This window comes from Geotrypetes seraphini, chromosome 1 (genome assembly GCF_902459505.1).
Source record: "Geotrypetes seraphini chromosome 1, aGeoSer1.1, whole genome shotgun sequence".
Classification (NCBI taxonomy): Eukaryota; Metazoa; Chordata; class Amphibia; order Gymnophiona; family Dermophiidae; genus Geotrypetes; species Geotrypetes seraphini.
In genome coordinates, this window is record NC_047084.1 from 541,303,279 (window position 1) to 541,319,310 (window position 16,032).

The 16,032-nt window shown below is 43.6% G+C and overlaps 1 protein-coding gene across 2 annotated transcripts in view; it reads right to left on the reverse strand.

Moving 5' to 3' along the window:
* The window catches only part of FER (FER tyrosine kinase), a 304,375-nt gene that overhangs the window by 180,795 nt on the left and 107,548 nt on the right, over window positions 1-16,032 (reverse strand). For both annotated transcript variants that reach the window (XM_033929145.1, XM_033929146.1), the window contains exon 9: window positions 11,656-11,778. In XM_033929145.1, coding sequence (XP_033785036.1) covers window positions 11,656-11,778 — 123 coding nt within the window. The remainder of the gene's footprint in view (window positions 1-11,655; window positions 11,779-16,032) is intronic.

The window sequence follows — 16,032 nt, forward strand, 5'->3', positions numbered from 1 at the left end:
CAAGGATTTCAGATAAAAGGATCTTGTACCTGTAGCTGGCAAAAAACGAAATACAGTGGTACCTCGGTTTACGAGTACACCGGTTTGCGAGTGTTTTGCAAGACAAGAAAAACATTCGCAAAATTGGTGCCTCGGAAACCGAGCGCGCCTCGATTTGAGAGCGCCCCCTCTGCTAACCAGCACCCTCCCCCCGCGATCCGGCACCCCACCCGCCGCCATCGGGCACCCCCCTGCCACGACCTGAGGTCCCCCAACCCACCCACCTCCTGTGCTGGGCCTTGAACATGTGTGCATGCTCAAGGCCTGAGAGGTCACGTGAACTCTCAGGCCTTGAGCATACGCAGGCCCAGCACAGGAAGCAGATCTTCGGGCACCGGCAGGACATGCTGGTGCCGGTGCGGAGGCTACACTGAAGTAAGAAGAGGGTTCGGGTGGGTTGGGGACCTCAGGTCGCTGCGGGGGGAGGGGGGGTGCCCAATGGCGGCGGGGGGGAGGGTGCCGTTTCGCGGGAGGGGGACCTTCGGGGGGAGCAATGCCGGTTCTCGTGGGGGGGGGGAGCAGCGCTGCTGGCCTCGGGGGGGGGGGAGTGAAGGGTGGGAACCTATCAAAGCCAGTTTCCATTATTTCCTATGGGGAAACTTGCTTTGTTAAACAAGCATTTTGGATTACGAGCATGCTCCTGGAACGGACTATGCTCGTAATCCAAGGTACCACTGTAGTAGCAATATTCCATGCTACTGATACCAGGGCAAGCACTGGCTTCCCCCCTCAAGAGCAGACTGTTGACCTTTCCTCTAGGAACTTGTCCAAATCTTTTTTAAACCCATCTACATTAACCACTGTCAACCATCCTTTGGCAACATGTTCCAGTGGTTAACTATTATCTGGGTTAAAAAATATTTCCTCCTATTGGTTTTAAAAGTATTTCCCTGTAACTTCATCGAGTGCAAAACCAAAAAAGCAGCTCAGTCAAAATAAAGGAAGTAGATCAGTACAAATAACAAAGTATGATTTATTAATATCAATGAGCCAACGTGGCCACGTTTTGCCCACAGGCTGCATCAGGAGTAGTGCCTCTTATTTGTGTTGTTGACTTCGAATGTCCCCTAATCTTTGTAATTGTTGATGGAATAAAAAGAAAATGATTCACTTGTACCTGCTCTATACAACTCAGGATTTTGTAGACTTCAATCATATCTCCCCTCAGCCGTCTCTTTTCCAAGCTGAAGAGCACTAACCTTTTTAGGGCTAGATTCACTAAAGTCAGAGATTGGGGCTAGATTCACTAAAGTCAGGGATTGTCGCTAAACCTGTTCCACAGGTTTAGTGACTATCGCTGCTAACCAACCGATTCACTAAACAGCCCACCGTGTGTTTTTTCCCTCAATCACCCATTTTCTGATATAGCCATGCAAATTAGTAAAACCCCACGCAAAATAGCAAAGTGATTGATTCACTTACATTGCTTGGCTATTTAGCATCAGGTTTTACCAAACCAAAAAACGATTGCTGTAACTGTGTTACCAACAGGACTGCTTGGGGGGGGGGGGGGTTCCATTTTTTTTTTCAATGGCACATATATTTTGCATGTATTACACAAGCAATATATCCGCCCATAAAAAAAATCCTCTGCCGCTGACAACTGCCCTCCCCAATGACTCCTAACAATTGTTCCCCCCCTTCCGACAAACACGGTGACCCTAAAACAATGGCAGGAGGAATGCTCATTCCCTCCTGCCATGAAGGCGCCCACTCCCACCACCCCCCTCTGAAAAAAAACGGCAGGAGGAATGCCCACTCCCTCCTGCCTGGAAAGACCTCCTCCCTCCACCCGAATAAAAAGGCAGGAGGGATGCCCACTCCCTCCTGCCACTGGAGGCCCCCTCCAGACCCCGTGCCCCATACCTTAAAGTTGGGAGCAGGAGGTACTAAAAACACCTCCTGCTCCTCCTCCTCCTCTTCGCGATGACACTGGGCCTTAGGCCCCTTCCCGGTGCATCATGTGATGCACATGGAGGGGCCTAAGGCCCTGATTGGCTCAGATACCTGAGGCTCCTTTCTTGGGAGGGGCCTGAGGCATCTGAGCCAATCAGGGACTTCTTTAGGAAGGAGCCTAAGGAAGTCCCTGATTGGCCAAAACAAATCAATCACTGTTGGAAAATTGGCCAGGGAACTGGCCAACAGCGCCAGAGTCACTGCCTTTAGTGAATCTAGCCCTTAGTCTTTCCTCATATGAAAGGAGTTCCATCCCCTTTATTATCTAGGTCACTCTTCTTTGAACCTCTTCTAATTCTGTTATATATTTTTAGAGATACAGCAATCAAAACTGAACGCAATACTCAAAGTGAGGTCGCACCATTGAGCGACAGAGGCATTATAATATACTTAGTCTTATTTACCATCCCTTTCTTAATAATTCCTAGGGTCTCATTTTCTTTTTTAGCTGCCGCTGCACATTGGGCAAAAGATTTCAGCATATTGGCTATGATGATACCTAGATCTTTATCTTGGATGCTGAACACTGAGGTGGATCCTAGCATCTGGTAATTATGATTTCGATTATACTTCCCAAAGTGCATCACTTTGAATTTGTCCACATTAAATTTCCCTACCATTTACACTTCTCCGGCGGCAGCAGGGCTCCAATTTCGACTAGCTCCTTTTCACATCGGCAAAGCTGCGCTGCATTCCGGGAGATTGGCCCTGTTGAGGGCAGCTGGCTGTGGAACCCTGTGGCTTTTCCTCCATCAATGGCAGCAGAGCTCCAATTTCGGCACAACTCCCTCTCATGCTGGTGGAGATATGACATATTTGACAGCTATACTATACTATTGTTTCCTGCCCTCAAGTGCCCGGAAATGGTTGTGCGCCGGCAGTCAGGGACCAGAAACATAGTAAATGACGGTTCATCCAATCTGCCCATTAGTTATACCCATTAAAAATATATGATTAAATTAACTTGTCTGTTCTTTGATATTCCTGGGTCATAGTCTGTAAAATCCACCTGGTATTGTCCTAGGTTACAAATGCTGAAGTTGCCGTCCAAGCTCACTCCAGCCTATCCAACTATCCTGTTTGCAGGATATCTACCATAAAGTCTTACAAGTAACATCCTCATGTTCCAAGTTAGTGGAGTTCCCATTGATGCCCTCTCCAGCCTATCCTACCCCAAATCATCACATATGGGGCACAAAACATGCAAGTCTGTCCAGCCTTAGCTTTTAAATTTATATTCTTTGTTTTCTAATTAGAGATCCTCTATGTTTATCCCACGCAGGAGTCTGTGAGGCTTATGAGGGGGAGACTTTGGCAGTTGGAACCCAAGCACAGTGCAGGGTAAAGCTTTGGATTCTTGCCCAGAAATAGCTAAGAAGAAAAAATTTAAAATTTAAAATGAATCAGGTTGGGCAGACTGGATGGACCATTTGGGTCTTTATCTGCCGTCATCTACTATGTTACTATGTTACTTAGGGAGAGTTGCAGCTGATGTCTTCTGCCAGCCGAGGATCAGCTCTGAAGTTGCAGACAATGAGATTCTGCTTCCTGTGTCGAGGATGGTGTGCCGCTCCTCTATAGTTGGAGATCTTGATGGTGCCGGACTTTTCTCCGCTTCATCGTCCATCCTCAAGTCCTGAGCCAGGTTGATGAAGGGCCTCTCCAAAGACCTCCTTCTGTTCTACAGGATTGTTTTTTGTTTGATTTGATTTTTGTTTAATTTTTCTTTTACCTCTTTATTTTGATTGATTGCAATTTTATGTATTTATTTTCCATTTTCCATTTTAATGGTGTATTAATTTTGAAATGTATTTATTTTCCATTTTCCTAGTGTATTAATTTTGTAATGTAATGGCCAAGGAAGCAGGAAATTTCAAATCTTTCATCAGATATATTAAAGGGAAGCAACCGGCGAGGGAGGAAGTGGGACCATTGGACGATGGGGACATATAAAGAGTGATAAGGGGGGAAGAGGAGGTGGTTGACAGATTAAACATGTTTTTCTCGTCAGTCTTCACAAGTGAGGACACATCCAATATACCGGAATCCGAAGAAATCTTTAAGAGAGACCAAGAAGAAAAACTATCGACATTAGAGGTAAGCCTCCAAGATGTCCTCCGACAGATAAACAGATTGAAAACCGACAAATCCCCGGGCTCGGACGGGATCCACCCAAGGGTACTAAAGGAACTGAAAACCGAAATAGCAGAAATACTCCAAAAAGTTTGCAACCTGTCCTTGAAAACAGGGTTGATCCCAGAGGATTGGAAAATAGCAAATGTCACACCTATCTTCAAAAAGGGATCGAGAGGTGATCCAGGAAACTACAGACCGGTGAGTTTGACCTCAGTGCCGAGCAAGATGGTAGAAGCACTGATAAAAGACAGTATCTGTTAACATATAGAAAGGAATAGGCTAATGAAAATGAGCAAACATGGCTTCTGCAAAGGAAGATCATGCCAAACAAACTTACTACACTTCTTTGAAGGGATAAACAGCCAGATGGACAAAGGGGACCCCATAGACATCATATATCTCAACTTCCAAAAAGCCTTTGACAAGGTACCTCATGAGCGGCTACTTAGGAAACTGTGGAACCACAGGGTGGAAGGGGACGTACATAGATGGGTCAAACACTGGTTGGCAGACAGAAAGCAGAGGGTTGTAGTGAAGGGCCACTACTCGGGCTGGAGAAGGGTAACAAGTGGTGTCCCACAGGGGTCTGTACTCGGGCCGCTGCTGTTCAATGTATTTATAAATGATCTGGAGGCAGGGACAAAGTGTGAAGTTATAAAGTTTGCAGATGACATTAAACTCTGTAGCAGGATTAAAACTATAGAGGAATGTGAAGAATTGCAAAGAGATCTGACAACATTGGAGGAGTGGGCAAATAAATGGCAGATGAACTTCAATATCAAGGTCATGCATATAGGGAAAAAGAACCTGATGTTCAGCTACAAAATGGGGGGCTTGGTACTGGGGGAAAGTAACTTTGAAAAAGACTTGGGAGTGTTGGTGGATACAACAATGAAACCAACGGCGCAATGCGCGGCGGCCTCAAAGAAAGCAAACAGAATGTTGGGTATTATCAAGAAGGGTATTACAACAAGAACGAAGGAAGTCATCCTGCCATTGTATCGGGCGATGGTGCGCCCGCACCTGGAGTACTGTGTCCAATATTGGTCACCATATCTTAAGAAGGATATGGTGATACTTGAGAGGGTCCAGAGGAGAGCAACACGAATGATTAAGGGTATGGAGAACCTATCATACGCTGAAAGGTTAGAGAAACTGGGGCTCCTCCCCCTGGAAAAGCGTAGACTCAGAGGTGACATGATAGAGACTTACAAGATTATGAAAGGCATAGAGAGGGTGGAGAGGGACAGGTTCTTCAGCGTACTAGGAACAACGAAAACAAGAGGGCACTCGGAGAAATTGAAAGGGGACAGGTTTAGAACCAATGCTAGAAAGTTCTTCTTTACTCAGAGGGTGGTGGATACCTGGAATGCACTTCCAGAAGATGTAATAGGATAGACTACCTAAAAAGGGTTTCAAGGAGGGACTAGATAAATTCCTGAAGGATAAGGGGATTGAAGGCTACAGATAAAGGAGGACACAGGAGCAAAAAAGGGCATAGATAAAAGGGAAAAAAGGGGTTTTTCAGGATATAAGAGAGTAGGAATCAACAGGTTAGACAAAAGATCACTCTACAGGTCATGGACCTGATGGGCCGCCACGGGAGCGGACCGCTGGGCTCGATGGACCCTTGGTCTGACCCAATGGAGGCAAATTCTTATGTTCTTATATTATGTATTTTTACTCTTTTTAAATCTGTAAAGCCACTTTGACCTTCTGCATTAAGCGGGATATCAAATGTACAATAAACAAACATTTTGATACCCAGTCTTTTCACAGTATTCATGCTTTTTAACAACTTTGAACCGTTTATTTATTCATTCAATTTTCTATATCATTCTCCCAGGGGAGGTCAGAATGGTTTACATGAATTTGTTCAGGTGCTCAAGCATTTTTCCCTGTCTGTCCCAGCGGGCTTACAAACTATGTAATGTACCTGGGACAGTGGGTGGATTAAAGCGACTTGCCCAGGGTCACAAGGAGCAGCAAGGGTTTAAATCCACTGTAGCTTTAACCTCTCGTCATTCTAATTTCCAGATAATTTATAAATATGTTAAACAACAATGTTCCCAGTACAGATCCTGTGGTACTCCATTATTTACCCTTCTTCATTGAGAAAATTGGCCATTTAGCCCTACCCTCATTTTTCTGTCCAACAATTCCTAATCCACAACAAAACATTGCCTCCTATCCCATGACTTTAATTTTCTCAGGAGCCTCTCATGAGGAACTTTGTTAAAAGTGTTCTAAGAATCTACATACACTATGTCAACCAGCTCTTCTTTATCCACAAGTTTATTTACACCTTCAAAGAAATGCAGCAAATTGGTGAGGCAAGACCTCTCTTGGCTGATCCCAGGTTGACTCTGCCCAACTATGTTTGTCTATGTGTTCCATAATTTTATTTTTTTATAATGGTTTCTATTCCTTCCAGCACTGAAGTCAGGCTCCTCCTCTGCAACTTAGGCCTAACTGTTTATTTGAACCACTCAGCTATAGGGAGTTCTGCACGGTTTAAAGAAACAGTCAGGCAATGTCTCCAGAGCAGAGGAAGAACATGGCCCTATGTACAGCAGCATAAAGCAGCATACCTTCTCTTGCAGCGCCACAGGGAAGGAGGGGGATGGAGGTTGTGCTAAACCAAGGAAACCACCTTTGACTGTGGAAGTGATGCCCTTTGAATCCAGTCTCAGTGAAGATCATACCACCTATAATACCAGATTGCAATGTAGATCATTCAGAACTAGGGTTCATCATCAGTGCTGAGAGGAATATCATGCAATTAAGATCAGTCAGAGGAAAAGTCACCTTCCTTTCTACTCTGCTAAATTGGGAAAAGGGCGGCATGATGTTGCTGCTGCATAATCTGCTCCTAGCCTTGCTCTCTTCCCAATTTCAAGCACTTCCTAGAGCTCTCAGCAACTGTTTTATTTATGCATTTGTTCAATAATCTATGATTTCTGGCTTGGGTGGGAACAGGGGCTGGAGCAAACTTGGGGTATATGGCCAGATTGATTACTGGCCCTTGGGTTTAACAGAGTTGGCTAATGCCTGTGATAGCATGCACCTGGAAGGGGTGGTGAGAGAAACCTGAATTGAAGGGGGATGGGGAGAAAGGAAGAATAAAGGAATGTGCTAGGTAGGAAAGAATGTTGGGAGTATACCTGGAGTGAAGGAGAAATACAGGTTAATGTATGTGTCTGAAGAGACCTTGTGGACAGATTGAACAGGGGTTCTTACTAAGAGGCAGAGAGAAAGAATTGGGAGGAATGCAAACTAAGACTAAATGGTTGGGAGAGAGAACTATGGAAGGAAGAGAGCATACTAGACGGTATAGTGGGAAAGAATATGGGAACAGAGAGAAGAGTGGGGGCAGGGGGAGAAACCTGGGAAATATCCACCCTAGAGAAAGAGGAAGGAGTTCAACCTGAGTTTGGGTAAGAGGCAGAAACCTGAGTAGGCTGGAACCTGACAGTGGTATTGCTAGGAAAGACTGAATCTGAAGCTCAAAATGTTGGAGGGGAAATTCCTGGCCTTATGATGGAGGGATTCTGCACAAAAATTACAAATAAAATATGCTGAATTTTAAAATATACAGGTTTTTTAAAAAATATTTGCACAGAATCCTTCTGAGGTAAAAATAACCTCTGTAGTTCCATTTTTAGGAAAAGTAATTGAGAAAGTAGTGTTAAATTAGTTAAATGATTATATACTACAAAAAAATTGCCTTGATGAGTTCCAATTTGGATTCCGACATGCAGTGTCGAATTGTTAATGATCTCAGATTTGGAGACTTTGGGCTAGATTTACTAAGCAAACCAATCGTGTACCGATCGATTTGCGAGCCCTTTGCGACCCGATTTCCCTTCTGCACTATTCACTAACCTGTGTAGCGATCTGATTCCAATCCACGTATGCAAATCAGGGGAACTGCATGCAAAGTAGGCAGGGACGCGATTCACTAAAAAAATTTCCCAATCGGACTGGGTTGGCCGATCAACCCAAAAAGCAACTGCTGGGGACCAGTCGCAAACAACTTTCTGACTCTCCTGCTCCATTGCGCCCTGCACTCTGTCCCGATCTTCAGGTTATTTTCCTGCAAGCAACAATCCTGATCTTCCAGCCCTGCTTTCTCCCCATGTCCTCTCTGCCGCCTTCCCTGCAGTGTGAGCCTGCGGGTTTAAAGCGGGGCTGCATGCCGCAGTGCAGCCCCGCTTTAAAACCCCGGGCTTGCACTACAGGGAAGGCGCCAGAGAGCAGGGCTTGACCAGCTGACAGTCGGAGAAAGGGAAGAGGCTTCTGCCGCCAGGGTGGGGAGAGCAGGAGAGTCGGGGCCCGTTCAAACAGCAAGCCTGCTGAATCTGTGGGGAAAAATGCCACCCTTCCCCACAGTACAGCCCGTGGTTTTAAAGTGGGGCTGCACTGTGGAGAAGAGCGGTATAGAGCAGGAGAATCTAGGCGGCAAGAGCAGCTGGAAGGGGAGAGCAGGAGAGTTGGTGCTACCAAAAAAACCCAGCAATTAAAAAAAAACAAAAAAAAAACCCGGACCCAAAATGCATGTGCAGACCATATGCAGGGAAAGCAGATGGTCTGCGCATGCGTCAGGATCGCAAACTCGTGATCCGTGCAGTCAGAGGGGGGTGTTCCTCCGATTGCCCTAATTTGAATTTGTTCGCGTTCTGAATCGATCGGGCCTGGTGGAATCGGTCATGGATCGCCCCCAGAAAAAAAGGTTAGTGAATCTAGCCCTTTGAGGGAAGGGATAAATAAACATAACAAATATCTTATGATATCTTTGGATGTCTCTGGTGTATTTGACACTGTAAATTTGGAAATTTTATTAGTAAGATTGAAACAATTAGGATTAGCAGGAGGGGTGTTAAAATGGTTCAAATCTTATTTAAATGAAAGAGCTTTAAGGGTGAGAAGTAAGGGTGTGGTGTCAAGAATAGTGGAAATTAAAAAAGTAGCCCCACAAGGGTCAGCCTTATCAACAATGTTGTTTAACATCTATATGGCCTCACTGGGGAAGAAGTTTAAAGACATGGGTGTGCAGTACAGAATATATGCCGATGATATTCTGTTCTTCTTCCTGATAAAAGATATCCTTAATATAGATCTTTGCTTGCAAAAGTATATGGAAATGATTGGAAGTTGGATGAGTGAACATGATTTGAAATTAAATGTTAACAAAACAGAGGTAATGGTGGTGAAAGATCAAAGAGATAATTTTGAGTTGGAAAATGTGGTTGTTATGGGGGAAAATACCAGTAAAAAAGGAGATGGGAGTGTGTCTAGATCAGGGGTGCCCAACACGTCGATCGCGATCGACAGGTCGCTCGCTCAGGCGACCCCAGTCGATCGCAGAGCGGGTTCCCTTCTTCCCTTCTCTTTTTTCCCCTCCTGACTGGCCTGCTCCTGAATTCTGCTGCTGCCTCCGCTGCTCAACATTTAAAAAAAAAAAAAAAACCGGCTTGGAGAATTTATGCTCCGGAGGCTAACGTGTGCTTGTACCGGCTTCCCTTCTCTTCCCTCTGAAACCGGAAGTTATGTCCGGGGGGGGGGGAGAGAAGGGAAACTGGCACGCACATGTTAGAGCCCCATTCGCGGGCTAAAGCGGGAGACAGGTCAGTGAAGATTTCGATTTGTTCTTCTTGCTGCCAGGTCCTGCCTACTTTCTGTTTCCTCAAAGGCAGGACCCGGCAGCATTTCTCCCAATAGGTCGATCTTGGGCCGATCAGCCTTCCTCTACCCGACATCAATTCTGCCGTCGGAGAGGAAGTTCTGGCCAGCGGAACTTCCTCTCCGACGGCAGAATTGACGTCGGGGAGAGGAATGCTGGTGGGCCCGAAGCAGGGAGAGCTTGGCCGGCGGCGGGCGGCTTTGGGGGCCTGTTATCCGATGGCAGCGGCAGTGGCTTGGGGGAGGGCAGGGAGGGAGAAAGAGGGCAGGCAGGGAGACAGAAGGAAAGAAGAGAAACAGAATAAAAGAAAGGGGGCATGAAGAGAGAAAGAAAGAGAGGGCAGGGAGAGAAGAAGAAAACGTTGGGGGGGAGGGAATGAGGTCAGGAGGAGAGGAAGCATACAGGCTAAAAGAAGGGAAGAAAGATTGGATGCACAGTCAGAAGAAGAAAGTGCAACCAGAGACTCATGAAATCACCAGACAAGGTAGGAAAAATTATTTTATTTTAAATTTAGTGATCAAAATGTGTCTGAATTTATATCTGCTCTCTATATTTTACAATATGGTCCCCTTTTACTAAACCGCAATAGAGGTTTTTAGCGCAGGGAGCCTATGAGCGTCGAGAGCAGGGCTGGGCATTCAGCACAGCTCCCTGCGCTAAAAACTGCTATCGTGGTTTAGTAAAAAGGGAGGGGGTGGGTATTTGTCCATTTTTGTATGGTTGTTACTGAGGTGACAGTGCATAGAGTCATCTGCTTTGACCTCTTTGAAAAAACCCTGGAATAGGAATGATAATTAACAATTCTATGCGTACAGTGTGCGTTGTGTTTTTTTTAAATTTTATTGTTGGTAGATCATTTTGACTTGGTCATTTTAAAAGTAGCTCGCAAGCCCAAAAAGTGTGGGCACCCCTGGTCTAGATAGTTGTTTGACAATGGAAAACCAAATATTAAAAAAAATCAGGGTGGGATACATGCAACTTCAAATGCTTTATAGATTGAAGTCAATATTACCAAGATATGATTTCCATACGGTGGTTCAGACGTTGATCCTGAGTAGGGTGGACTATTGTAATTCACTATACTTAGGAGTTGTGAAAGGGAAGTTAAGGGCTTTGCAAATGCTTAGCAACTCCACTGCAAGATTAATCACAGGGGTTCCAAGGAGTACCCATATAACTCCTGTGTTGAAGAAACTACACTGGTTACCTATGCAGCAAAGAGTGCAGTTTAAGATTGTTGCGATTATACATCAGACATTGTACCATGCTTCCCCAAAGATCTTACAAGAATTCTTTGAGATCTATAAACCGAGAAGAGAGCATAGAGATGTAAATGGGATGAAATTAAGTTTGCAGGGTAGAATGTCGACTATGCATGCTAGGATTGGAGCATCAATGATATCTGTGGCTGGAGGAGAACTAAGGACTGCCCTGCCTGGTATCCTCCGGTTTTGTGTGGGGAGAATGAATTTTAAGAAAATGCTGAAAACTCAAGTATTTGCCAATGCCTTCTTATGCTAAAGAATATTTCAGTTGATAACTGCCTTTTAGAACTCTTTTGACAGCAATGTATGATTTAAAATTTGATTGTATTTCTGAATTGATTGAATTTGTGCTCTATTCCTGTTTATAACAGGGCCGATTAATGACGTTGTTTAGACATGTCTATGTTATATGTGGTAATCACAGGGAAACAATATTTTATGTATGTGATTTTATGTATGTTTATGATTTTATGTATAATTTAATACGCCAGCTATGATGACTTTAGCTTGTTCTTGCAACAGGTACAAAACAACCCAATATCATTTAGGCAATATCAGATGGCTACCTGAACTTACTCAGATTTCTTTTCACAGGTCCTAGATGATTCCTCAATCTGCTTCTCCAGTTCCAGCATCAGCTCCTCTTTGTTCAGAAGTATCTGCTGTACCACAGTCAATTCTTCTGCAGCTGTTTTCAACCTAGGAACAAATTTTGGGGTAAAGTCCTCAATTTGTATGTCAGTTTACATATTAAAGGAGGTATATATTCACTTGCTTCCTTAATAAACATATATTAGGTTCAGTTCAGATTTTCTCAATTTTTTTTCTGACACATATGATACTAAACTAAACTAAACCTTAAGTTTGTATACCGCATCATCTCCACAATTGTAGAGCTCGGCACGGTTTACAGGAAAAGGTGTAGAGAAGGAACTCCAATGAGGGTAACAGGACAGTAAAGAGAAAGTTTAGAGGGACTTAGTATAGCAAAAAAGAGGACATATTACATTTTTGAGAATAGCCAGGTTTTCAGATGTTTTCGGAAAAGTTGGAGGGCGCCCAGATTCCGAAGTGGGGTAGAAAGGTTGTTCCAGAGCTCAGTGATTCTGAAGGAGAGGTATGACCCTAGTTTTCCATGATGGGATATGCCTTTTAATGAGGGGAAGGATAGTTTGAATTGTTGGGTGGCTCTGGTGATGTTAGGATTTGAGGAGTTCCAAGATAGAGGGATAAGGGAGGAAGGATGCCATGTAGGATCTTGAAAGTTAGGCAAGCGCATTTAAAGTGGACCCTAGAGACTACTGGAAGCCAGTGAAGTTTGGACAGGAGTGGGGAGACATGGTCAAATTTACTTTTTGCGAAGATTAGTTTGGCCACGGTATTCTGAATCCAGAAAAAAAATTCAAATTAACTATTTAGGAATGTTCATTTTTGTTCTGATGCATTGAAAGCTGATTGTGGTATCCCACAAGGCTCTCCTCTCTCCCCAATATTATTTAATATCTTGATTTAATTCTTGGGAGGCGAATTGGAGAAAGTCAATGCCAAGTGTTTTGTTCTCATTTGTATCATCCGTCGACAATGAGGACTTGGGTTCATTTCCATAAACTGTAAATAAATAGGGCCAAAATAACATTTCTATGGATTGGTCCTCTGGATAATATTTGGAAGGATTTGCTTAAGCTGGGGTACAATAAATGTACTCTTGGATATTTCAGCTCATATTCTAGGGCAGGGGTAGGCAATTCTGGTCCTCGAGAGCTAGAGCCAGGTCAAGTATTCAGGATATCCACAATAAATATGCATGAGATAGATTTGCATTTCAAGGAGGCAGTGCATGCAAATCCATCTCATACTTATTCATTGTGGATATCCTGAAAACCTGACATGACTCCAGCTCTCGAGGACTGGAATTGTCTACCCCTGTTCTAGGGGGTTCAACTGGACAGACAACAGGTAAATAAATTAATAAAGAGTTCCTTTTGTTTATTAAGAGAGTTATCAGAAAATGTTATGATTATTGGTTATTGTAATGTGTATTCAGGTTGTTCCAAATTTCTTATTCAACAATTAAACAAAGTTCAGAATACCACCATGAAATTAATATTTTCAATTTACAAATCTGATTGGATTTCTACATTTTTTTAACAACTTTACTGGCTTCTGATTGAGACCATTATACAATTTAAGATTTGTGTATTGGTTTTCAAAATTTTGTATGGTACTGCCCTTTCCTGATGTTTTATTATTCATCTATCTGAATGAAGAAATTCTCATTCTTCACATAACCAAATATTGCTTCATTTCCCAACTGTTAAAACGTTAAATACTAGCTTTTGCACCAAGGTATGTGAACATGCCTGCTACATGATCATTTGGGCCTAGGTTTTGCTCATACCATTGATTCAGTGGCAAATGTCGTTATCACCATCTCAAAAATTCAGGAAAAAAAAAAAGAGTTATTCCACTTTTATTTATTTAATTTTCTATACCGTTCTCCCAGGGGAGCTCAGAATGGTTTACATGAATATATTCAGGTACTCAAGCATATTTCTTAACTGGTTCCTCTTGTACATACATTTTAAAATATGCCATATATGTAAGTACTGGCAAAAACATGTGTATGTTTCATAAATTGGCACCTACAAGTACAGATTCTGGTACAAAGATATTGAGACTCAACTGACACGTCTCTTTTTCTGCATATTTAGTCTTGTAAAATGGATGCTTCAGCTATATGTGACAGCAAATGCATTTGCACTTCTGTCTCATACTTACAAATACTTTATAAATGGCTCAGTGTTTTGGAAGAACCTTTTGTAAAATATTGGGGAAGTGTTAACATCCCAAGCTAGGGGCTCCTTTTACAAAGGCGTACTAGGGCCTTAATGCGCGCTAAATTGCCGCGTGCGCTAGCCACTACCACCTCCTTTTGAGCAGGTGGTAGATTTTTGGCTAGCGTGCACTATTACACGTGCTAATCCGGTGCGTGCATTAAAAACGCTAGCTCATTTTTGTAGAAGGAGCCCTAGATGTCCTATTCCCCATGATGAGACCCTACACAAAATGAGGCTTCAGATTTCACAAAGTAATTTCGTTTTTATCAACTGATATTTATGGAAACACATCAAGCAGATGGTATAACTTCATTGTAGTTTGAAGTGTTTTGAGTGCTGAACATTGTTACAGAAACTTACAATCACTTCTACTGAAGCTAATGATTTCATGCTGAGTTACTTTACTAATCCCTAGCCAGTAAAGTGGATTCTACCAGTAAAGTGAAATCATTTTAGTTTTGAAAAAAAGAGAAATTGATGTGATAATAATAATAATAACTTTATTCTTTTATACCGCCATAACCAAAAGTTTTAGGTGGTTTACACTAAAGAAAGCTGGACAATCAGCGAAATACAATAAAAATGCAAATATTTGTAAAATAGAATTTCAATAATAAAACTCACTAAGTAATAAACTTATCAAACAAAGTGGTCTTAATTTCTGAAAACTGCAATAGGATAACATAACTTGCTGAATACATTTACCTAACCAAGATTGTTGCCTACCAGCTTGAAATGCTAGGGGCCTATCTAAGAAGGTCTTATATCTACACTCATTAATTTTTGGATAAGCAAATAAGTAGAAGTATCTAGTTTCTCTTGATGGTCTATGCCACTGTTCTTCAATCGCCGGTCCACAGAAAATTCCTGCCGGTCCGCACAGGGCTAGCGAGATCGAGTCAGTGGTTAGATTTCCTGCTAACTGCGGTAGTGTTGGCAGAAGGCTGCTGTTCCACCCAGCCTCGGGCGATCAAGACAGGCTGCCGACGTCAGGGTCTTCCCTCTGTGAGTCTCACCTATTCGGAAACAGGAAGTTGAAACAAAATAGGCGGGACTCAAAGAGGGAAGGTCCCGACGTCGGCAGCCTATCTTGATCGCCGCCCCTGACGAGTCGCCGATGAGGACCGCAGGGAAGGTGCAGGTGGAAGGGAGAGAGCTGCAGGTACAGGTGCAGATGGAAGGGAGATGGTCAACGTGTGTGGGAGCAAGATCATGGGGAGCCTTCAACAGTGGCTGTCTCCCCTCCCAGCAGCTCTCGTACTTGCCAGGGCAGTGATTCACCAGCAACTTCCTCTTTCCTCAGAGGTGGCAACAGACCCAAGGCTGCTGCAGGCAAGTACTGAGAGCTGGTGGAAGGGGAGGAAGCCACTGTTGGAGGCTGGGAAGCTGCTGGATAAAGGGAGAGCTGCTACTGGACCTGGAGGGAGGTAGGAGAGATGCTGTTGGGAGGGGAAGAGGGAAAGGGATGGGAAAAGAGTTACTGTTGGATAGAGGGAGAATGGAAAAAAGGAAGGAAACAGCTGGCAGGGAGATTACAGGAGGGGAAGGGGGTCAGGGTGGAATGGAGAGATCAGAAGAGGGAAAGGGGAGAGAGAGGAATGAGAAAGTAGAGAGAGATTGATGCTGGAAAGGGGGTCAGCAGAGAAATGAGAAAGGAATAAAGATGCTCGATCTGGTGTAGGAGAGATAAAAAAAATGAAGAAAGAAGTGAAACTGGAATGAATGATGTAAAAAGGAGAGAGGAGGCACAGGCTGGATGGAAAGGGGAGAGGGGCATAGAAAGAAGTCAGATACATATGGAAAGGGGAGAGGGCAGACAGTGGATGGAACGGGCAGATGCTAGATTGAAGAGACAGGGCAGACGCTGGAAGGAAAAGAGTGAAAAGAAAATGAAAGCAGAAACCAGAGACAACAAAAGGTAGAAAAAAATAATTTTATTTCTATTTTGTCATTAGAATATATCAGATTTGACATATATAAATCCTGCTAGAGACTGCAAAGCCCAGGCTGTGCGTCTTTAGCTTCCAGCTGGCTTAGGGCTCTCTCTGACCAGACGGAACTCCCCTAACACTATTCCTGTCATGGGTGACTGCAGTATTCTGTTAGCATGATATTT